The sequence below is a fragment of the Denticeps clupeoides genome, chromosome 19 (genome assembly GCF_900700375.1).
Source record: "Denticeps clupeoides chromosome 19, fDenClu1.1, whole genome shotgun sequence".
NCBI lineage: Eukaryota > Metazoa > Chordata > Actinopteri > Clupeiformes > Denticipitidae > Denticeps > Denticeps clupeoides.
This window is the reverse complement of record NC_041725.1, coordinates 13,693,124-13,717,241: the sequence shown is the minus strand read 5'-3', so window position 1 is coordinate 13,717,241 and position 24,118 is coordinate 13,693,124. Positions and strand designations below refer to the sequence as shown.

Sequence of the window (24,118 nt, the reverse complement as noted above, 5' to 3'; positions counted from 1 at the left end):
CATATGAGCCTTGTCTTGTTACGTTCCTCGACTGCTATCTCCCCGTTTCATTAGTCATGAAAGGGGTGTCACCAGTTGCAAGGGTGCCTTTCTACTGTCGATGAATATTAATTAAAATGATATATGTCTATAAAAAATTAAGTCAGGAAGTTATGAACGTACCAGACACAGTCAACTTAACCATCAACATGACTTAAAACATGGTTCATAAAAAGAAATGCGTGGAAAATAAAAAAGTTTGGGATGGATAGAGGTGGTGCTTTTGACTGTTAAGTCCATACGGTTGAAAACTAGACGTTATTTGGACAAGTTGATTTGTTGGGTGTTCCATCACACCAAAACACAAAGTGCGCACATACGCAGAGGCTTTTTTTATTTATTTTTTCGTTCTGTTCTGCAGGTGGAGAACGTCTGCTGGTGGATTGCAGTTTCCGTTTTGGCTATTTTGATGTCGACCGAGCCCTTGATTAGCTGTGTTCGTCCCCAGAAAATCGGCGAGAACCCCCGGTGTTGACAGAACTCATATTACAGGCCCGCGTTCCCTAATTCACTCTCATTTACAACAAGCCAGCAGCGGGCATCGGCCCATTTATTCCTATTAGGCAGAGGTACAGTAAGCAGATGCTTCTGGTCGGGTCATGCAGACTTTGGAGACAACCTTTTACCTTATTTTATTTTATTTTATTTAAAACTTAGTGTTTAGATTTTTTTTTTTTGATCTCCTCCGATTGCATTGAAAGGTTTAAGGTCTTCCTAATGAGGCCACTGCTTCACCTTAATGCTGAAAAATGGAGGGCTATTTCGCACGAATTGCTTTGATTTGAAATCGTCTTGGAGTCGAGGGGCCTATCCATCATGCCGCAACGACCGCCTTTGTCAGCACATTTCTGTGTCCATATCGTCTGATCATTTATAGCTTGCTTGTGTTCTCATGTTTTATTTTCCCTCCCGCCCACCGTCTATCTATCCCTCTCCCTCGTAATGGTGACACTATTGATTTGTAGGCAGGCGTCCCTCTGCCTGACGGCTCGTTTTTATCCTTATTGATGTCGGCCATTTTTGTGCTGGAAATCAGCGGGGTTTATTTTGTCTGCATGCGATGGCGAACCACGCGATCGTAGCCTAGCCTCGTTTAGGGCTTCCACAGCCTAATGATCGCACGCACAATTGCGAGTTTCTAGTCTGCTTTGATGTCGGCCGCCTCGTCTGCTTCGCAGCCCTTGTTCCAGAAGATCGTGGTCCACTGATGAAAGGGTCCGGAGATATGAGGCATAGCCTTTTTTCCCCTGGATGTTGATGGCACCCAGACCTGCAAACCTGTATCTTCCACGGGGAAGCACATGCAGTGCGGAAAGTAGACGACCGTAAAAGGAATTAAAAAAAAAAAAAAAAAAAACAGAGCCTCCCATTCCAAGCGTTCCCTTCATCTGGGATTTCTGTGGCTTTTATTTTCCTTTCGGGCGCCTGTGTGTAAATTTGACCTTAAGGAGGAAATATGCATGCATGCGCTGATGTGTAGCAGCAGTTGCGGGTAATTAGAGCTGACAAACGCTTTTCCCAGCTTCCTCCTCGTTGGGCATGGCGCTGGATCCGCCCTTTTTGAGTCACTCTTCATTTGGCCACGGCGCAGGCAAATGATAAGCTCTGGCGATGGATGCATTCGCCTAATTGTACTGTCTGTTCAATCTCATTCTCGTCCTCGGACGGAAAATGGCCCTGACTTTTGAGATGAGCACCCGCTCTCCGCCATTTGTTGTGGGCCCTTTGGAAGGAAGCGGAATGACGAGGGGTTTCTTGATAAATGCAAACGACGCTCTGTACTCGTCCGCTTTTATGGCGCGCGACTCAAGCGGCTACGGAATGAAAGTCCGTCGCCGTGACGGTGTGTTGAGGGCTCGTGTCAAAATACATAAATACGAGACGTCCTGCCGTCGCGCTGCGTGTAACTGAAAAGACTCTCAGATTAACATTTAAAGCCCTTCTGCCACAAAGCTTTTGTAAGCCTGTCATGATCGCGTGATTTACATACATCTGACATCTAAGGTCAATTCATAAAAATATCACTGGCTGCTGAAAAAGAAAAAAGGATTTTCTGTGGATTCCGGGAATAAGCAGCAATTCACAAGAACAATGTGGGGAGACAATGCAGACCAAACGTATGAAGAGCTTTATTGCAAAGCAATTTCATGAACGAGCTTGACGCATTTGTTCACATTGAACGACCCTACATTCACCAGCATATCCTACCAAAAGAAATGAAAGTGATTGTTTTTTGTCATTGGGACACACAGCACAGCACAGGGTGCACATAACGAAATGTTTCCTCACCCGTTAGGCCACCACTGCCCCAATGGGTTTATTTCAGTGGACGTTCACTGTTGCAGCAGCTCCTAGGATTGGGAAGTGTTGTTAATAATTCAAACTAGGAGTCGTGACTGTAATTTTGTCAATTGAACAAACTAATTCCACACTGCCTTGCACCCCTGATGCAATTCCTCAGATGTTCATTAAAGCGCGTTCTCTCGGCGCGTACTTTGACACCTGCCTGATCCCTGTTACCGTGTCCAACCGCGCAGGCACTGAGGAGGACGAGGTGGTGAAGTCGAAGCGGAGCTTCCGCAGCCAGGCCGTGGTCAGCCAGAACCCCGAGACGGAGCTGATGCTGGAGGGGGATGACGACGCCGTCAGCCTGCTGCAGGAGAAGGAGATTGACAACCTGGCAGGTGAGAGGGGGAGGGAGAGAGACAAGGAGCGAACGCCTCGGCCGCGACACTTTCATAAAAAAACCTAATACAGTCAGCAGAGTGTTTGCTATGTGCAGCATTTAGACACGTTTCGTGTGGTAAAATAGCCAAACAGTCCAAATTCTTTATGCATTGAACTTAAACTGTGTTGATATTGTACAGATGGGTTACAGATGAAAAGGAAAAGCCAACGTAAAGTTTCTGAGCGCCAAGATCGGCTTCAGTGCTTCCTGTCACAGACTCTCCAGTGTCTGGTTCTCACTTAGTTGGACTGACACAATTCTTCCAAAAGACATTTGATGATGCCGGAGACACCGTTGAAGACGCCGGTCAAAAAAAATGTCCAGCGGGAGCTGAGAGTTGGGTCGACGTCTGGTGATTGAAGGCCACATTACATGATTTATATCATGTTCATGCTCATCAACGCGCTCATGTCCCGCAGCGCCGCAGCCCTGCTGTAATAACGCTCACGGCGTGGCTGCCACTGGGCTTTTCTTGTCTGTCTGACAGTCTGATCATGTCCTGCTCAGTCACCTGACATACTGCACAAACGCGTCACATCTAAAAGCAGATGTCACCCTTCTGTAATAATGGCTCCTCTTGTGCCATCTTGAGTCAGAACCTAGATGTTTTCTTTTCATTTGTCACCCGTGCATGTGCTCATATAATCATGCAATGTGTGTTTAGGATTATTGCAGGCCGTTGCGGGCGACGTCAGCCCAGAGTTGGTAATATGTGTGTATTCGCTGCTGAAGTAGGTCTATTTTGGCAGCGTGGCTCATTTGCATGGGTCTGGACTGTGTTGCAACCTTCAGACCACTGCTGATGTTTATTTGCCTGCCTTCCGCTCGGTGTTCATTGTCTGTTTTGCATGTTTTATTTTAGCACATTTTCGTCCTCGAGTGTTTATCTCCAGAGGCAAGTGTATGTATAACTCAGGAGAGATCAATCTCCATGAAAACAAAAAAAAAAATCATCTCTGACATTATCAACACTGTCACTAACATAAAAATCGGATTGCTCTTCTACCAAATTCCTGCTGTTTCCACTAATATATATATAGAGAAAAAGGACATGAAACTGGGCCAGATTCTGATGCTGATTTTCTCCTCGTGGTGTAAATTAACAAAGGAATCATGCAATTTTTTCCCTCTCTCCAGTGCCTCATCGAGTGGGTAAATATAGCACCTAGAAGCTCACTGGCTTAAAATGTCTGAAGCAGAGATACGATAAATCACCATTATCTTAGATATTAATGCCTCATTCTCTGTTGGCTTTCGAGGTGCGTTAACTGGGCTTTGTCTCGCAGGGATGATCATCTTTCTTTGGCTCAGCTGCTCCCCCAGCACCCAGTTTTGTTGCTCTGAAAACCATGTTGTATGGGATGCTCACACGAACATAAATAATGTCCTCAAAAGTATGTAACGTTCTTCACTGACAGGGAAACACTACTGTACCAAAATGCATCAAGATCATTTGTTTATGAAGCCTATGGTTCATTTTCAAAAGAGTGGACTAGTTTTTGCATTGATTGTTTGAGGACAAAATGCACACACACACATACACACGTGTGTGTGTATATATATAGAGATTTTATTATTATTATTATTATTATTATTAATTTATTTATTTTAAATATATGATTCTGATTCTGGGAATTCATGACACACTAAATACTTTTTTTAATACATCAAATACCGGAAAATATGTTAGACTAATAAATAGAGATAATTTAGTTTAATATCTTATTTATTTAGAACAGTAAGGCTGGTCATATGGTGGCTGTCCTGCTCTAATTCCTCCTGCCTCTTCGTTCCAAACCAGGATCATGTGCATGTGTATCGTATAACTAGCAGGTAGCTTTATATGAAATTGCCCCAGTCACTGAGGACGGAGTTAGCCAGAGTTCAGCACTCCTGCCAGTGCAGATGATGGTACGATCCGCTGAATGGATCCGCTGCCTTGCCAATTGCACATAGCCTGGAACACACATACACTCTCTCTATCGCTCTCTCTCACCCCCCCCCCCCCCCCCCTCTCTCTCTCTCTCTCTCTCTCGCTCTCTCTCTCTCTCTATATATATATATATATATACACACACACACACACACATACACACACACACACACACACAGGGTTGATCAGAGTTGATTTTGAAATACAGTCAGGGATCCCTGGCAAGAAGTTTTAAATTCCTGGAATGTTCACCCGTGCTTCAATGGGAAAGGATTTTGAGGCAGGAGTGGTATTTTGCTGCTGTTCCGTCTTTGTTACTGTGAGAAACCTGCTATTGTTTCTTATTTCTTTCCCTCGCTGGGAGAAATTCCATTTTCCTCCCTGGACGGCCTCCAGTAAACAAAATAAACGATAAACTTAAGTGGCTTCCCTTGGGGATTAAACATGCATGAGAGCCTCGCAATTTCATGTCCTGCAGTGTACAGTGCTTAGAAAGAATTATCTATATTTTATATGCCAGTACTTTTTTTTCTTCTTAAATTGTAGTAATTCTTATAATGGAACTTTAATCGTGTTATCTGTAGCAGAGTTTCATCTTTCCAGCCCGCCGTGCTCAGTGTGGCTGCAGTGTTGTGCACAGCCCAGCTAATGCTAATCTTAGTGAGGGAACTGTGCCGAGATCCCTGTCAGCAACAGGCCTGTGGGGAGGGGAAGAATCAGCTGCCAGCAAGGGAGGCGTCGGCCACGCAGCCCCGAGGAACTGCGGATACAAACGCGTTGATTCGCTCGGCCACGCTTACACATGCCGAGGGCTCCTCCTCTGTCACCGACGGCGCGCAGCGACTCACTCGGCTCAAAGAGACGAGCGGAGGGCGGCGAGGAGGGGGTTAACGTCCGGTACTCAGCACCTTCGCCACTTCTGCTGTGGTGTGCTCAGCATACGCTGAGCATACACCATGCAAACAAATCTATCCTGTTCAGGAGCGGGGAATAATAATGATTTTAAAGCAATTTTCAAATTTTGCTTTTAATAGCAAAAATAATTATAAGAGTAATAATACTTATTGTTGTTGTCTTACTTATTTTATTATCATTAGTAGTAGGTCAGATGTGCTGCTTTGTTCATTGCAAACCACTTTAGTATTACTAGTATTTATATAGTATTATTATTATTTAGTATTTTATTGAACTGGATGATTGAACTGTAAAATATTGCATGACGATATATGTTACATATTCTCATTTAAAGAGACTGTAAAATGCGCAGTAGTTTCTGGCAGCGCGTCTTTTTTTAGTTTTAAACGTTGTTGTTTCTGGATTTTTGCGCTGATCTCTTGCACGTAAACGTGCCGCGGACCAGCGCTCTTTAAATTGCTGTCGTCGGCGCAGAGGCCACGCCTCCCGGCCGTTTAGCGTCTGACGTCACTGCGTCGTGGAGCAGAGGATTAACCTGAACACCTGTTTCAGTTTAGGACGCGACCTACAAAGTGCGTGTAGGGCCTAGTTCAGGCGAAAAATAAAAATATATATATATATTTACACAATATACAGCAGTAATCATAATAATAATTTCTTCGTTTTAGTATGTTAATTTTTAGATTAAGAAACAGAATGCATGCGTCTATTAAATGTATACATTACATTTAATAAAAAAAGGTCCCGTGGTTCATAGGATTACTTTATTATTATTATTTTGTATTACCCCATGTGTAAATATTTTATAGCTACACCCCAATTATGATAGGATCCCATAAGGGATTATAAACTAATCCGCTCCGTCAGTGCGGTGCGTTTAGGTAGATTAACGCTGTATTGTTGAGCTTTTGTTATGGTAGTTCGTACCCCACCCCCTGCAACACGATAGATGGATAGATATATAGATAGATAGATAGATAGATAGATAGATAGATAGATAGATAGATAGATAGATAGACACCCCCTCTCTACGTCCTGTGCCATGTCCTGCGGGTGGGGATGAAGCCCCCTCTACTGTTCCAGCATCTGATGGCCGCTTGTAATCTCCGCGCCGGGACCCGGCCGTAATTGGCCGAGGAGGAGCCCGGATTAGGACCGATGGGCCGCGCTTCGGGAGGAGGGGGATCGACAAATCTCGCGATATAATCCGGAGGCGCGGCGACAGTTTACTTAACAGCAACGCGCGTTTTTAAGTGATTAGTGAATATCCCATGTTATGTTTTGCAGTTATATGGGCCTATATATTTTACAGTTAAAAACGATGGAATGTAACGTGATATAAACAAAAACACGTCCTAAATATTTCCCACTCTGGACCATAAAGGGCTAACATTGTAATTACAATATATTTTTAACCTCTAATCAGCCCAATGAACATTAACGACGCCCACGAAATGTGAGATGCGGCCCCGGAGCTGCTGCTGTGTGTAAAACTCGGCGCTGCGCTGTGTGTTCCAGGCCCCGTGGTCCTCAGCACCCCGGCGCAGCTCGTGGCCCCGGTGATCGTGGCCCGCGGGACGCTGTCCATCACCACCACCGAGATTTACTTCGAAGTGGACGAGGACGACCCTGCCTTCAAGCGGATCGACCCCAAGGTAAGTCACGCGTTTATGCGGTGACGGGCGTGGCATTCACGCGCTTTTTCCTGCTGCGTCTGGGGCAGGTGACGTCACCCGTGGTCACACGTGATCACGGCGTAAAAAATATAATCCGAAAAGAAGTGGACACACTCACACACACAGCTGTTCTATACACTATACTCATATTAATACTGGAACATTGTCCTTCAGTATATATCTATATAATAATAATGAATAAACCCGACGACATATACGACTGGACGTGCATTATAATAATTTATGTTTAATGATTAATGCACACCTATATATGCATGTGTTATTATTACAGAACACATATGTAGAATATATTTTCTCCCTTTCTTTAAGTCTCACGTGGTATGGATAGTGTGAGGGGGTGCAGCGTGTAATTTTATACCCTGTTATAAACTCCCCTGCACGTGTAAAAACGTCGCGTAAAAAGGCAGTGCACTCGTTTTTTTACTGGCCTTTAGAATCAGATCTTGTGTGTGTGTTATAGATGCAGGTTTTTGCAGTCAGGTGTATTGGTGTGTGTGTGTGTGTGTGTGTGTGTGTGTGTGTGTGTGTGTGTGTGTTGAATATCGGCCGGTATATGACACTTATAATTGTGACACAGGTGACTTCGTTTTATTAACTTTTTTTTTAAATAATTCCAAGAGACAGAATAGAAATAGAAAAAAAACTCAAATCACAAAGACGTTTATATTCCAGTGTATTTCAAGTGCATTTTCTCAGGTATATTTATAGATTTATTTTCTTTCATCAGCGTTTATCGTGTAAGCAAAGTTTCTTTTAGAAAAAGATCGAATATAGTTTAAATAATAATTCAAGTATGCTTATGGAATGCTTGTTTTTTTTTTTTAAATGACAAATAGTACCATCACATGTAAACTTCAAAATCTCGAAACTTTCCATTGACAGAAAGAAAAAACTATATTCGATGCAAGTCTAAATTGTTCAATTCTGCTACTATGAAAAACAAACAAACAACAACAACAACAACAACAAAAAGAGCAAATGATGAGGCGCGTAATTAAACACGGGTAGAATTGAATTTCTATTTTTTTTACATGTTCACACAACAACATTCACAATTTCAGACCACTGGAATCACAATTTGTCGATGTAGGTATTTACAGTATAAAAATGTACAGTTATTATTATTTTTTTTTAAATCATCATCATCATTATTATTTTACCCAGGCTCGGGGATGTTATTGGAATGAGATAAGAGGGAAAATGACGTGATAATTGTTTTAATTGACACGGATAGCAGAAAAAAAAAATAATAACACTGACAGGTAACCGTCGCTTCTGAATTATTTTATATATATAGATCTTTTTTTTTTTTTCAAATCAATTTTCTACCCAAACAGTAACACCACGAGATAAGAGTATGAGGAACGCTAATAAAAAAGGATTTTTTTTTGCACACGATGAATCGCCTGATAAAATGTTGTCGTCGATGTTTAATTATCGTATATTGTTATTGTCCTTATTAAATAAAAAAAAAAAAGAAGATGAAAGCCGTGGACAGTAGTGGCCGGACTCCTCCAGGCCTGCGGGATTATCGTGGGAGTGGGGGGTCTAAACGTGGAATATATATATATATATATATATATGTTTTTTTTTTTGGCTTTGCTTTATTACCTCAGAGTTTCTCCAAGCTTTTAGGGTTGGTGAGAATCTCTCTCGCCAGTCGCCACGTCTGTTTGGCCGCGTTCTCCAGGGCGGAGTGGGGCTTCCCCTGGAAAAGGTCTAAGTTGGGCAGGAAGTAGTGCGGGCACCGCCGGCACTGCAGGCAGGAGATGAGCTGCAGTAAGATCCCGTTCAGCCGGTCGCCCAGGCAGTTCTCGTCCCAGTCCGACTCCCGCGGGTGCTTCTCGCACTCGTACGACACCAGGGTCTTCATGTGGTAGTTGTTGAGCGGCTGGCCGGGCAGCTCCAGGTGCCGGTCGCGCAGCGTCTTCAGCACCGACAGGCACTTCTTCCTGCAGCCGCCGAGGAGCAGCCGGTTCTCGGCCTCGGCGAACTGCAGCACCCAGGCGTCGCTCTCCGCGGAGCTCTGCTTGCCGTTCAGCGAGTAGCACTCCTTGGACAGGAGGTTGAAGCCCTCGGCCTTCACCTCGGCCACGCGGTTGGGCCCCGGCCACGGGATGTGGGGCAGCGGCCAGTGCGCCGCGCTGCGCGGCCAGATGCCCGTGCACTTGAAGGCGGGCGTGATCTGCACCACGTAGCGGTCGCGGATGCGCAGCTTCACCTCGCTGGTGTCCGCCACCATCTTGACCACGTCGCGGTAGCTGCACTTATCCACGGCCTGCGCCACCAGCGTCTGGAAACGCGAGCGGATCTTGCGGGCCGACAGGTAGCCCGAGGCGGTGATGAACTCCACCCACAGCGACATGCTGCGCTTGCGGCCGTCGCTGAGCTTCAGCACCGCGCAGCCGGGCAGCGAGCCGTCGTCCACGAAGTTGAAGACGCCCATCTGGTTGAGGTAGAGCACCACCTCGAACTCGGTGGGCGAGACCACCTCGAGCCCCTCGAAGCGGTTCTCCATCTCGTTGAGGGAGCTGATGAAGCGCGGCTCCTGCACCTCCACCTCCTTCAGCACGTCCGACACCACCTTGCACACCTCGCGGATGGTCTTGGAGATGGCCGCCTTGCGCGACTGGCACTTCTCGTTGTAGTACTTGTTGAGGTGGTAGACCAGCTTGGCCTGCGCGGCGATCATGTTGGGGCAGAGATCCGGGTTGTAGACCGGAGTCTCGCAGTAACCCGAGGGATCCAACGCGGCTGTTTGTACGGGAGCCAATTTTAGAGAAGAAGGTGGACGATTCAGAAGAAAAAAAAAGGAGAACCGTGACGCGTGGGGTGGGGGGTCCGCAGCGCGCGCGATCAGACCATCGGGCTTTAATATCGGGAATATTTCCGAAGTCAGAGAAAGGAACGAAGAAGCAAAAGTTGGAAAAAAAAAAAAAAAAAAAAAAAAGCCCCAAGTGCTCCTCCTCGCCGGTTACATTCCCTAATCAGCGCTCCCGGTTACGTCGTGCGTGCGTGCGTGCGAGCGTGCGTGCGTGCGTGCGCCGCGTGTGCGTGTTTCAGATGAACCCCGCCGCCGCCGCCGCCGCCGGTCTGGTGTGGCGTGGTGTGGCGGTGTGTGTGTGTTGGAGACCCGGACTACACTCCCGTGAAATTATAAAGGGAGGGACCCACGCGGAGACGCCCAATCGGCGCGCGCCGCGTCACGGACGGACGACAAGTTCATCCCCAGCTTTTATATACGAGGAAGCGTGAAGGTGGGAAAAAACACCTCCACATGGGAAGGAGAGGAGAAAACGGCCTGCCGTGGGATCTATTTCTGCTTTATTCTTTTTGGCGGCGCCATTCCGGAACATCATTATTAGTAGTATTATTACGTATGCAAATGTAATTGATTTAAATCGTGGCGTTATATATATATATTTTTTTTTACAAAATGTAATATTTTACTTTATTTAAAAATAATTCGGCAGTGCAACATTTATATATGGGATTAGTGTAACGTTTTATTATTGTTATAATTATTACGGGATCGTTAATATTAAATATTAAGATCGGCCCTGTGGGCTTTTTTTTTTTTTTTTTGCTTTGTTTGTTTACAGGAGATCGCGCCTTTTTATTATTGTGTTGTTGTCGTTTTCTCTTGTTCGACCGATGATCGTTTTTATCGTCCTTTTTATCCCGGTCTTCTCCCGTCCAGCGCGTCTCCGGTCTCACGTCGATATTTAGATTTTTAAAATTCGAATCGGGCGCGACGCGTGGACGGATAAGATCCGCGTTGAGGTTGACAGGTCAGACGTGGAGAGCGGTATAATAATGATGCATTATAAAAAATAAAAAAAAAGAGAGAGAGCGAGAGAGATAGACAGATAGATAGATAGATAGATAGATAGACAGATAGATAGATATAGAAAGACAGTTTTACACCCAGGCAGGCGGCGGGGAAAAAGGCCTTGATCCAGTTGAATAATTACCGCAGTTTTAATTAATACACTGAAGAGCTTGAAATAGAAATAGAAAGCGCGAAATTTCCTTTACTATAACGAATCCTTTTTTCCGGAACTTACTCTAGTTGTTTTATTTCTATATATAACAACTCGAGTGTATATATGTATAGAGTATAGATATATATGTGTGTGTGTGTGTGTGTGTGTGTGTGTGTGTGTATATATATATATAATTTTCTGGAATGTGCTGTAAAATCTTTTGTAGATATAATGTGATTTTTAAAAATCTATTCACTTTTAAATAAATAAACATAACTTACATCTGCTAAAAAATGATTTTTAATGCTATTCTGTCTATTTTATGAAGTAACCTCTCTTACATTTTTGAGCATGCAGTGTTGCAATTTAAGAATGTCACAGAAGTGACAGGGACATTATCATTTTAAGCCAGGTTTACATGTAAATACAGCGATTTTATAGGCTAATCATATGAACAATGAAAATATAACCTAAGGAACGTGGTTTTGGGGGAACGTGGACAGAATGTCTAACTTTTGCCAGCCATTTTTCCCTTCGTAATTAAACGTACTGTGATGATACTGATTCCTCCAGGGTCCCAACATCTAAGCCGAGTCACGGGTTCCTCTGAGCGTAATTCTGGTTCGGTGTTCATCAGCGGCCGATACTTTCAGGGAAGGGAAGCAAGAAGCATATCACGGGATAATCATGAAAGCGGCACAGTGTGTGTGTGTGTGTGCGCGTACGAAAACCTCGTAGTATGAAAGCGGAAGGCATGCTGGAACGGTTTGATTCGGTGCGGGGCAGACAAAACCCTGCATTCCTCCATCTCCCTCTCTCTCCCTCTCCTTTCTCTCTCTACGTCTGTCTCGCTCTTCCCCTGTATGTGTCTGACTGTCTCCGTATCTTTCTGTCCCGCTCGCTTTTCTTCTCATATCTCTCCTGGCACAGCAGGCACCTCTCGCCGTCTTTATTGGAAGCAGACTGGCTCGGCCCGCGTTCGGTGGGCGAGGGATACGCCGGGGCGCGTATGGATCATCGCATGCTGCTTACAGGACCGTGATTCCGGCCTGGGCGAAGGAACCTCATACCTCGTATACCATACATACCCATAACGGAATGCAGGCGATCGTTCCCGCATGGTCATTTTTATAGAACGATACTTAAAAGCTCTATCATTTCCGGAGCGGCTAGTTAGTCATTAATAACACATCTATTCTGAACTCTCAGAGATGGTTTCTTGTTCACGCAAATCGGTGCCTCAGAGCTCATCCCGCTCCTGCGTGAACATGTGACCCGGGAAACGCCGCTTCCTCCTTGAAGGCCCCTTTGTCTTCGGAAGTTTCCGCCTCTGCCGCTAACGATCCTTTCATTTTTTTTTTTTTTTTTCCCGCTCTCTTGTTTTGGAAGACTGATTCTCCTGTCAAAATGGCCTGGCGTGCTGTTAATAGTCCGTGTCACACAGCCGAAATTGGCACATGACACCATAGTTTGTCACAAGCAGGGGAAGCCCTGAGCAGCTCTGATGAAATGGACGCCGTAGACCATTCAGTGGTGCACGGTGGAAATGTATTTTATAATCAATCAAGTCGCCAGCATAAGAAATATATATATTTTTTTCTTCTGATAGCTCTGATATTTTAGTTGGGTTTGATCTGACGATTCCTCCAATACACATATAGGCTTTTGCTATTTATTTATTTTAAAAGAATCTTTGTTTCAGAGACGTCTGAACCGTGTTTCATTATTTTATCCAGATTCCTCTTAATTTTTCGACCCGGATCTGATTTTTGTGTGGCTGTATTAGGCCACAGCCTGCCGATTTGCCTCCTCAGGGTGTCTTACAGAGTGTCAACATCACATGACCAGCCGCCGTCCAATGACATTGTTGAGGAACAGTTAGATCAGAGGTGAACTATTTGATACAGGAGATAGAACAAAAGTCTCTCAATATGGTCCTTAATGGACTTTAAACCATAAAAAAAATGCATTTTGGCAACAAACATGAAGAAATATTGAAGGTTGGTATACAGCAGTGGTAAAATCAGTACAGTAACATGCTCAAAATTGTGCAGTAGATTCTGGCACCAATGTGTTGTTCTAATGAACTCGTGCCGGTATTTCACAGTATAACATAATCTGCATTATTGCATTATTGCTAGATTTCTTGAGTTATTACTCATTTTTTTCTAAACTGTATTTGTCATAAACGTAAACCCATAGAAAACAGTGCTTAAAAATATGTTTTGTAATCTGTGCACTTTTGAATCAGAATATCAGGGTAGAATGATGCGATTATGTTTTATCAAGAGGCTTTACTTCCAGCACAGTCCAGTAATTGAATAGTACAATAATAGTTTTTTTTTTTTTTTTTATAATCCTGTTATTATTCATTGAAAAAAAAAAAAAAAAAAAAAAAAAAGTCCCCTCAGTTGTACTGGCGTTATCAAATGGAGAACGGAGGACTCTTAATGAGCACAGCTTATCGGAATGAACGCACGAAGTGGCGCGCTCACATTTAAACCAGATTAACGGGGCTGCCATGTATTGCTACAGCGATTAGCGTTAGCCTCGCTGCTCAGAAAAGAAGTAAATACATAAAAAATCGACGTCCTTGGGGTCAGGACTTCTTCCGAAATCCCGCAGAATGGATTAAAAACAGGCGCCCTCGTTTTAACTGCGAATTTTTGTTTTTCTAGGCAATAAGGCCGCTCTGTAGGATACCGAGTTAATATTCTCGACCTCCTGCCTGTCAGCCCGCCCGTCTGCCCCCCCCATCCCGCTTTTTAGGGCTGGCATCCCTCCATTTGTTTTATCCTCCATGCTGTATTAGCGCCCTCCCTCCCATGAGCGCCCGGGACTGCGGACAAAACAGCCCGGGGCACTCGGAGACCTTGTACAGCTCAGCGGCGCGGGCAAAAGCCATATGTGGCTAAACCCGGAGCGTAAAAAAGAGAAAAGAACCTTTACTGCCGCGTAAAAGGGGGGAGTGGGAGAAAGCAAAAATTCATTAGCCAGGCCTCCTGCGTTTTCTTCATTTGCATGGATTAAAACGACGCTAATATCATCGAAACTGGTTTTGATGCAATGACGACGGTGGAAATGCCTCTTTAAAGGCCACGGTTAAACACCGTAATAGCCTGCCTACGACAGCCGGTTGCAGGAGCCCCGGTTACCTGTTTATTGTTTCCGTTCCCCGTGGCTTTTACTGTCAGACGAACGAATTACATCACCCCGTTCAGCTTTGCTTCATCTTCCCTCGCTTGTTTTGCGGGTTTTTTTTTTTTTTTTTTTTTTTGCCTGCTTTCGGCTCGTTCTCGCAGTTTACCGCCTCCCCGGCCTCCTGCAAAGGGGAAGCGTGAGAGCACCAGACACGCAGTGATTAATCTTCATGTGCGAGAGACGTCTCCCCGTCTAAAGGTTGAGCCTGTAATCATGCGCCCACTGACCCAACAGTACACAACCTGAGGGAGACTTAACATCCGCACAGGTGTCGAGGAAGAGGAGAGGCCATTATAAATTTCAAATTAATCCAGGAGTGGGTAGCCGAGACCCCGCAAACAAAAGAAATCTCCAGGTTGTGTTGGGGTGTAGGGGGGGGGGCTTGCCGTAACGAAATGCTATTGGTGAGATCTGTGATGAAATTAGGCCATGTAACCCAAATAAGGGATGAAGGCTTCATAATTGCTAGTCTTCCAGATCTGAGGTGCAGGGTGCCAACTGTCAGAGGAAAGCTAATGATGACAAATGTCTCTCTATGCAGATTGCGGCGGGAGCGAGCGAGCGTGAGAGAGAGAGAGAGAGGGATGCGCAGTAAAAGAGCGAGGTAGGGAGGGAGGAAATCTCGCGGTCACATAACATCAAGGCTCTAGGTGAACAAAATACTGTCAAGCTTAAACGTGGATGTAAAAAAAAATAATAAATATGTGCATTTATTATATTTAATGGACCCCGATCATCATGCAACCCTTTTTTTTACTGCTGCTACAAACTTCTTCGCTGTTTATAAATTCTGACGTACGTCACATTGCATGTGCGTTACATTGGAGCAGATAGTGCCTTAAAATTAAAGTATATACAGTGTAATTGAAAGCATCTATGGACAGCTGGGGGACGGTAGGATTGGGCCAAATATGAATCACATGTTGAACCATTGTACCGTGCATTGTATTCTAAAGGCTTATTTCCAGTCATAACTAGCACTTATTCGAACGCACAATTTTATGGAGAAGTAACATTTATGGCCCGGTGCCTTTTTTTGTTTTTTATTGAGTGGCTGAATCGGTGGGCGCATGTGTATGGCAACACCAGCTCGGAGGGTGTCTCCGCACAGCCGTGGCTGCCATTGTGGGAGAAAAAGCCCATAAATCTGATTTCACTTACTGTGACACAGGACCTCTGCACTAATAAAAAGAGCAAAAAGCCCGTGTGTGTTTGCAGGGCCAGATTTCCCCAATTTGTTGCATGAATGGGTCCTTGAAAAGGCTCCCGCACACAAAAGGAGCCCCTCGTTTTTTTTTTTTTTATTATTTGCCCCCTTCCATCTGTGTCATCTGGTGGTCTGTTGCCAAGCGCAGGGGGTGGGAGAGGTGGGCGGTATCCGGGGTACTCCCCCGGCGGCGGCGGCAGTTGTTTTATGGACTGGCGGGAGTTCATAAGCCCGCCGTGGCCATTGTTTGGCGTGGCCCCGGCCGACACGTGTGAATTGACTCCGGCGTATTGACAGATAATTTCCATTAATGAAGCGGACGAGCCCCCCCATTTATTCTCATCACTTCGTCGTCATGACAACTCGGCGTGGCAAATACCACGCCGTCGGGCGCGTTTATTAACGCGAAAATCAAAGTTCTGTCCGGCGCGGGTTCTGCCGTCCATTTGGCCCGGCGCCGCCTTTGTTTGACCAGCTGGGCGAGGGGGGGTGGAGCCGGCCGCTCGGTGTCTGTTCCGAGCGCTCGGTGCCGATGCCAGCTCCAACATGGAGGGCACATTCACGCTCCGATAAACTCCCGACCCTCACGGCCGCCCCCATCACCCCACCCCCTCCGTCCAGGCCCAACCGTTATATAGTCTTGTCAGAGGGGAGCGCGTCGGAAAGCGTCGTGGTGTTGAGGCAGAGCGCGAGCCGGGAGGAGAAGCGAAGGCGGGGTTATTTAGTCTTGAGTGATTAGTCACGGTTGCGACTCGGACCTCCTGCGCGTCTGGTCGTTACGCACCGGCTCAACAATGGGAGCCGAGCGGCGCGCTGACCCTCTCGACGGGACATATGGGCCGGGCCACCGCCGGCTTATTTTACACTCATTAACGTCCAGATAGACCAGCCGCAGTCAGATGGACCTCCACCTCCGCAGCTCGGGCTCGTCGTGGGTGCATGCGAGAGAAAGAGAGCGAATCAGAGCTTGCGTGTGTACGGGTGCGGAAGAGGGAAATTGAGTTAGTGTGTTTATGTGAAAGGGAGAGAGACTGGGTTTGTGTGTGTGTGTGTGTGTGTGAGCGGTGATGTGAATAATCGCCTGGCTGTAATGACGGTGTCGTGACAGCATCTCCTCAGCATAGCCTCTAAATCACCGTCCATCACCGTGTCTGCGGTGTGTCACGCAGCACAGTTACCTGCACTTCCTGGCCCTGCGCGTGTGTGTGTGTGTGTGTGTGTGTGTGTGTGTGTGTAGGGTGCTTTCTGGACCTTTGTCATCCTGTCACTCAGGCAAGAACTTTATAAATATTCTGTCTAGATTGCGTGTACTTTTTCGTCTCAGCCGGTCTTAGGGATGAGACCAGAGAACCGCTCTCGCCTCAGCCAATCAGAGCTCGGTTACGGTCGGCGCCCCTTATTCTAACGCTCGTAAACGAGTCGGTTAATGAATGTTCGGGCTTCGCTCTGCCGGCGCGGTCACGTGCGGCGCTCATTAGAGCCGGCGAGCCGGGCGGAGCGGATGAAAATGCGTCGGATGAGGCTGGGCACATTAAAAAGTGATGATGGCGGAGGGTGGAGGGCTCCTGCCCTCGGGCTCGGCGGCTGCTGCTGGAACTGCCCCCGGGCTAAACGCCTGCCAGGGCGGGGCCTCGGCAGCATTTCCAAAAGTGGCAGAAGCTCATCGCGCACCCACTAAAATCATTTCATAGGTCTTTTTAAATTTTTTTTTTTTTTGGGGTGGCGGCATTAGGCGTTTTACGGGTAACGCGGTGGGTCAAACGGAGGGGAGCAACGGGCTGATTGACAGCCGGAGCCGGAGCTGCCAGTCGCCGAGCCGGGGAGGCGCTGTGACGCCTGCCGCACCGATCACCGCGTCCCCTTGATCACGTTTCGCCGGCGCCTCGCTCCCTCTCATCTACGCCTCGGCTCTGCCAGGAGAAGAGGGGGCGCAGAAAAGCCGCTTTCCCTCTCATTTTGGGGCCTAATTTGCACATTTAAGGCATTTTTGTTTGCTTATTTTGCAAGTCTCTTTTTTGTCTGAAGAACCCCGTCTCTGGAACTCTCTCCTCTCGCTCCTGCCTTTCTTCCTCCGTCTGCCTTTAGGCGATGAACTAATTTGGGGCTCCGTAATTGCGGCTTGTCGTACACCTGTCTGCTATTAATACTCCCCTGTCCTTCATTCGCTCCCTCTTAATTAGATATGTGTGTAATTATTGCTATTATGGTGTTTTCCGTAATTAACGTGATTAATGGCGGTGTGGAGGGGCTGTTTATTTTGCCCTTTTTTTGGGGGGGGGTGATGGTTCACCGGGAGCCGGAGTCGAACCCGCGTTTGGCGGCCTGCCGGCTAAGTGAACCCAGGACTCGGACCCTGATGTTGGATTCGGCCGAGTTACAGTCTATGACAGTGTGACTCCGCGGCTGAGTCGTTGGACCTCAGGGCAGCTTTGTGTGACTTTTTGGGAGGCCAGGGGACACCCTCAAATCAAAAAACAAAAAGCACTTTGGGAAACCGAAATTCTTTCCCGAAATTCTCTCCCTCTCTTTCCCTTGGATCTCAAGGTACCCTTTTTTAAGGCCACAAGCTGCATATTCATATGTTTAATAGACAAATAAATGCCTTAAAGGATAATGTACCCCTAAGGGTAGAATAGACTACTTTCTTTTCTCAGAGCTGCACAATACACACCAGGCCCCAGTCGTAGCCCTGTGAAATTCGGACGTAGTAGGGAAGACGGGACATGAATTCGGTCCCTTTTTTTTTTTTTGCTCCAACTCTAAAGTTGTTCGAGTTTTTCTCTCTCTTTTTGCATTTGATCAGGACACAATGAGAGTGGAGATGTGCGCTGAATATTTTTTCTCCCCCTTCTCCTCTGTGCTGCTGGCAATCCAATTAAGACTTTAATAAGGGTCATATTAAAGGGGCTTCACGCTGGAGCTTCTGGCCAGCAGTGGAAAGCTATTGTGCCGGGCAGTGTGTGTTTCTGTGTGTTTGGGGGGGGGGGTTGACACAAAGCTGCCGTTCACCATGTGTTGGGGGCTGGTGGCCGGGGGAGTTGATGGGAGGGGAGGGTCTGCGCTCCACAGACGACCTGGCCCTTTGTGTGTAGATGTGGCTGTGGGCTGGTTGGTTGGGGGTAGTGGGTGTCTCTCTCTCTCTCTCTCTCCTCACCTGTGCCATCAGCGTTAATGAACAGAAGCCCCCATGAGAGCTTGTTATTTTCCTCCGCCCCTCTTCTCCCTGGACTCTCTTACATTCTTAATTGCGCCTCCATTAACCACGTTACCATTACCAGCCTTTATTTCCACCTCGTAAACCTGAGTAATGCGGCGAATTTTTACGAGTTTGTGCGGCCCAGGAACAAGTAGCATCAGCGTTCCTCATCTTTAACACCCATTAGCAGAAAATGAGCTGTGGTTCCGATTTACGACGAGCACGGGAACCACAGAGAGACGTTTAGAGTGTAGAGTTCATCTGCGTTAAAGTGACACATGAGATCTCTAATCTGCTGAGTTTTCTGTGTGTGTGTGTGTGTGTGTGTGTGTGTGTATTGTGTTGGGAAAGGCCTCGGCCCCGGCACATTTAAGGGCCGTTCTCAAGCGGAGAACCGCAGAGTGGCTGACAGGCGTTTAACTCCACACGACCTGCTTCTCAAGTGGCAGCGCTCAAGTGCTCTTCAATCCTGTTAGGAGCAACAATTCCCATTCACGCGCTCCCAGGCCCGGCTTTGAACCGTGAGCTGGAGCCGCTGAACCACGGCTACCATTCATGCCGGCACGGAAAGGAGCCCCGATGGACGTTCCGCAGACCCCCAACTTGACGCACAAAAAGCCAAACAAGCTTAACACTGGAATATGAATAGTAATATTCTCTAGGAACAATAAACTCAGAGCGGCGTCCGGATTGAAATTTTATTGAATAAATCCCGGCCGCTGATCTGGAATCGGCGAGATCCCGGCGCTGGTGTCTGGGGGGAAGGATTATACTTGTTGAGTGTTAGTTTTTCCAGAGGAAGAGTGTGTGTTTTACTTTGTTATTCATCGCAGTCATCATGTCTCCTCAAGCATGCAGACAATAACTCGTCCGTTCCCCCCTCATCTCCACTCCAAATTGATTGTGCGCCCCGGCGCATTCAGAGGCTTTCAGAGGGAAATCGGCAGAAGAAAGGGCTGAGCCGGGCGCCTAATAGGTGCTTTAGTAATTTCAGAGTTTTCATAGCTTAATCCGTTCTGAAAAGCCTGTGAGAAGAAAGACTGCAAATGGCCCTCAGCATTAATTTGATGTGACTCCTGTACAATAAGGCCAGCAGATCCCAGAAACAAATTTTTTACGACCCAGCCGCGCTTACCAACCCAAATGTTTTCACGGAATCTGGCCCACTGTGCCCTGCCCTGAGGCTGGTTTATGGGAACGGGTTTTATTCCGGGCCTCGTTTCCCATCCAAACTTCTTCACATTGTCACTGGCAACAGAGAAAACACCCGATCACAATGCAGACTGATGATCACAGCGGAGAAGCATGTCAAATCAGTGTAATATTACTTCATTAGTTAATCATTTGAGATGCTGGTAATGTGGACCTGTGGGGTATCTGACCCTGGATGGCGCTGAGACTTACCCACTTTAAACTTTAATGTGTGGAGTTAAAGGGTGGGGTTACACAATTCTTTAAGTTCTAAAGCATAGTAATATATAAAATATTATTTAATAAATAAACAATGAATCCTGCACAATTGGGTTAGGGTCATTTGCACACCTTCACCCTACCAGTCACTCATATTTTATGTTAAAGACGTAAAAGTGTAATATTTGGTTATGTTTGCAATATTTGCATATTGGTTCATTGTACACTTGCATCATTTGCAATACTGTGGTCTGCAAAAAGCATTTCACTGCATATCATACCGTGTATGTATGTGACAAATAAAAATTGAATTTGAATTTTAGGGTTACTATGCTTAAGAATTTGAAGAATTGTGTAACCCCACCCTTTAACTTCACCCTTTAAGTCTAAGCGCGATTATTGTTGCTTAACATAATACTACATGTTTGAATATGGCGACAGTGCTTCATTAATCAGGGTAGCGTTTCAGTGCGCTAGTCGAGGGATTTTTTTTTCCACAAAGATCTTGAGTGCTGTTCAGATATCAGCATTGGGGACGGACACCACGTACGAGGCATAAATCACTGTCCGCTCCTCGCACGGCTGGCCCGCTCCGCCGCGCTCTGATTTCAGCCATTTCCCCTCCATCCCCGAGCCGGGCAAGGCAGGATGGAGCGAGGTGCGGAAGAGAGGAATTCCTGTTATCAGAGAATCCCCCACGGACGCGTCTCGTGGAGACGGCGTGCCGTAGTCCTGAGCAAGGCCTGGCTCTGATATACACATTCCCTGATCGGCAGAGACAAAAAAAAAAAAAGGGGGGGGGGGCGGGGCAGGGAGCAACCTCTATTTTCATTGTCGGTGCAGACAGCCAGCGACGTGGCTCGGACAGCAGCCCTGGAGAAATCATCTTGCATTAATATGCTGTAATCCAGTGTAATTAGTCAAATTACGCCACGCCAAGCGGCTTGTCACTGGCTGTCAGCGCTGGCAGGCCTGCAAGATGGCCCGCGGTCCCACTGGACAGCAGACAGACCCCGAAGGCGGCTTGGAAGGGAAAAAGAAAGAAGAAAGAAACTCTCATCTCTACGCCCCCTTTTCCCTCGAACCCTCCCCATGCCTGAATCTCCAACTAAAGCCAAGTCACTTCCTGTCTGCACTCATACCTTTTACTTTCATTTGCTCCTCTTTGGTCTTAAATCCGCGGCTTGGTTTGGTGTGATAGGAAGTTCTGGGGGGGGTTGCGTGAAATAAATAAAGTCAAAATAATTACATCGGGACGGCTCTTCCCTCCCACCTTAACGGCTTCGGCGCTGGAGTGAGACGTCGGCATGGCGGCAGCGCCGGGCGCTTCCGCGTGGCGCCGGATTAGCCGGGGTAAAAAGATTTAAACTATATAATTACAAGGGGATCAAGTGCAAATTATCTCCTGCGCTCAACACCAGATTATCATCCTCCTTCCTCACGTCCCCGCGCTTAGACCCCCACAAAAGGCCCTCATTACCATAAATTTACACGCGCGCGCGTCCTGACGCGCCGATAAGAAGCTGATCTACCTTATTTTATATCTTCTTCCACCCTCCTCCCCTCGCGGTGGCTTATTACGCACTCGGCGGTGACAGATTAGTCCGGGTAATTCCACTCGCTGTCGACCAAATTTCTTCAAAATGATGCGGGAGATGCCGGAAGCCTCCCGGAAGGTGTCTCCTGCGATGATCCTCACAGAGCGTCCAGCGCTCTGCGTTTTCCGCGCGATATATTGTGAATGGCAGCGTGGGTTGTACACGGAGAGACAAATCTGTAACATATTATTAAGCAATTGGGGGCGTGAGTAGCTGGGACGGGGGTGGGGTGGGGCCAGAGGGGCTGAAAAGGTGGCGGCGGCGGCGGCGGCTCCGTTAAAACACAGGTAGAGAGGCAAGATTAATTGAGGATGGACCCGGCGCTCATTGCTCATCATGCCTCTGCCTCTCTTCGCTCTCTCTGTCACGCTGTCTCTCCCTCCTCTGTCCACGTTCGCGGCTCCCCCGCCCTCCTGCAGGGATGAATTGTGGGATATAAGGAGATCAACTCGACAGTCTCTCCTGTGGCATCCGGAGGAGGCTGTGGTCGCCGGGCCTGGGCCGATTTCGGCTGCTGCGGGGACGATGAGTCCCTGAAAGGAAGGGCTCCAGGAGCAGAGGTCCGTCTCACAAGCTTTTCAGCTCCCACTTCCTCATTTATTCGGGATTATGTGTGTGACGTGTCCTGAGCGGAGAGTGAAAACGTTAGCAGATAAGGCACTGGCAATTTGTTGAGCGGAACAAATAAAATTGATCCACCCGTCCATCCATCAGTTCCTTAAAGCCATTTATCCTCTTTAGGGATGCAAGGAAGCTGGAGAGTGTCCCTACAACCCCTGGACCCTATAGATAAATCACCGTACAAATATTCACATTACGGCCGTCCAACGATTTTTAAAATGTTCACTAATTAATGACTGCGATTAATCCCACACGGGAAGTAAACAGCACGCTGCTGCATTCATTCGTCTCTAAGATACTCATGGTTTGTGGTCTTTTTATTACAATTACAATTTTTATTAGAATTAAGACAAATGTAAGCAACTGGTTTTGACGTGTGATGTGTGCTGTATTATATGTTGGGGGCCAAAAAAAAAATAGGGTCGTCTTACCTTCTTTTTTACGAAAAAGAAAAAAGTTGCAGGCACTGCCCCCCACCATGCTAATGCGCGCGAAATGCGGCCTGGCGACGTAAACGTTATTGACAAACTCGGCCGGACATTCGAGGCAGTGATCCAGCGGGCGTGCATAATGCATATTCATCCGGTTATGGCGGCCGCCGCAGTGGGCGTGTGACATCCCTGCCACGCTCTGCCTACCAGCCCAAATGTATAGTGACACTGATTATGCAAATCTCCGTCCCCCTTCCGCGCTCCGGCTTTCTTTCCCTCCCCCAGCACCTGCATTAGCCAGGCTGCCACTTCCATGAGGAACGGAGGGGAACGGCGGGAACGTGTTACGGTCCCCTACCTCACCAGCCGGCTCGCGCGGCGCCACGCGCGTGCAGATCAGATGCAGCGCGCCCTTTTGATGTTGCATCACTCAGGATGTTAATCACGGTGAACTTGTCAGAAGTGTTTGCATGGTCTGACATGCAGCTCTTTCGGCTTTAAGGCTCCGCTCTTCTGTTCCGGAGATCACCATGCTTCGCACTGATTAATAATTTATTCATTTATTTAAAAAATTGCGTGCAATATACTAGACAGGCCAGAAGAACCTATGTAGTATAGGAAGAAGTGCTCGCCCTAATTTTTGTTGAAGAAAACATGCAGTTTTATTGCAAGAAATGCTTATAAATGACTTATTTACACCATTGTTTGTTGGCGAGGACACATCAAGTGTCTCTTTTGTGGAAAAGTGAAGTGATGCACACAGTGAAATTTGTCCTCTGCATTTAACCCATCACCCTTGGTGAGCAGTGGGCAGCCATGACAGGCTTCTGATTACGGGGCCGCTTCCTTAGCCGCTAGGCCACCCCTGGCCCTGTACAAGTGACACTCTTTCTGCCTGTTTGGAAAGGTGCTGTGATGGTTATTAATTAAATTCCTGAAAATTGAACAAAATATGCAATTAAACTTACACTTCAAAGCCATTCAGTTACATCTGTATTGGTTTTTGTGTTTTCGTGTAATATGTCATTTTGAGAGATTAACATCTGAATTCGTCCAACTTTTTGCCCCGGTTCTCTTCAACTGGCCTTGAAAGTGGGAGCGGAGCACGTTTCTTGTACCCCGTCCGCCTGCGAACCGCACAGGGAGAAGACAGGAG

General features: G+C 46.8%; 2 protein-coding genes across 23 annotated transcripts in view; one reads left to right on the top strand and one right to left on the bottom strand.

The window, feature by feature from the left end:
- LOC114769588 (neurobeachin) overlaps positions 1-24,118 on the top strand; it is a 206,101-nt gene that overhangs the window by 138,597 nt on the left and 43,386 nt on the right. For all 22 annotated transcript variants that reach the window (XM_028962751.1, XM_028962771.1, XM_028962754.1 and 19 more), the window contains 2 exons: positions 2,577-2,723; positions 7,134-7,270. In XM_028962751.1, the coding sequence (XP_028818584.1) occupies positions 2,577-2,723; positions 7,134-7,270 (284 nt within the window). The remainder of the gene's footprint in view (positions 1-2,576; positions 2,724-7,133; positions 7,271-24,118) is intronic.
- mab21l1 (mab-21-like 1) lies at positions 7,879-10,256 on the bottom strand. Its single transcript, XM_028962772.1, has one exon. The coding sequence runs from the start codon at positions 10,002-10,004 to the stop codon at positions 8,925-8,927; it is 1,080 nt and encodes a 359-aa protein (XP_028818605.1). The 5' UTR covers positions 10,005-10,256; the 3' UTR covers positions 7,879-8,924.

Excerpts from the sequence above, each read along its gene's own strand:
- mab21l1 (XM_028962772.1), bottom strand. The coding sequence starts at position 10,004 with ATGATCGCCGCGCAGGCCAAGCTGGTCTACCACCTCAACAAGTACTAC.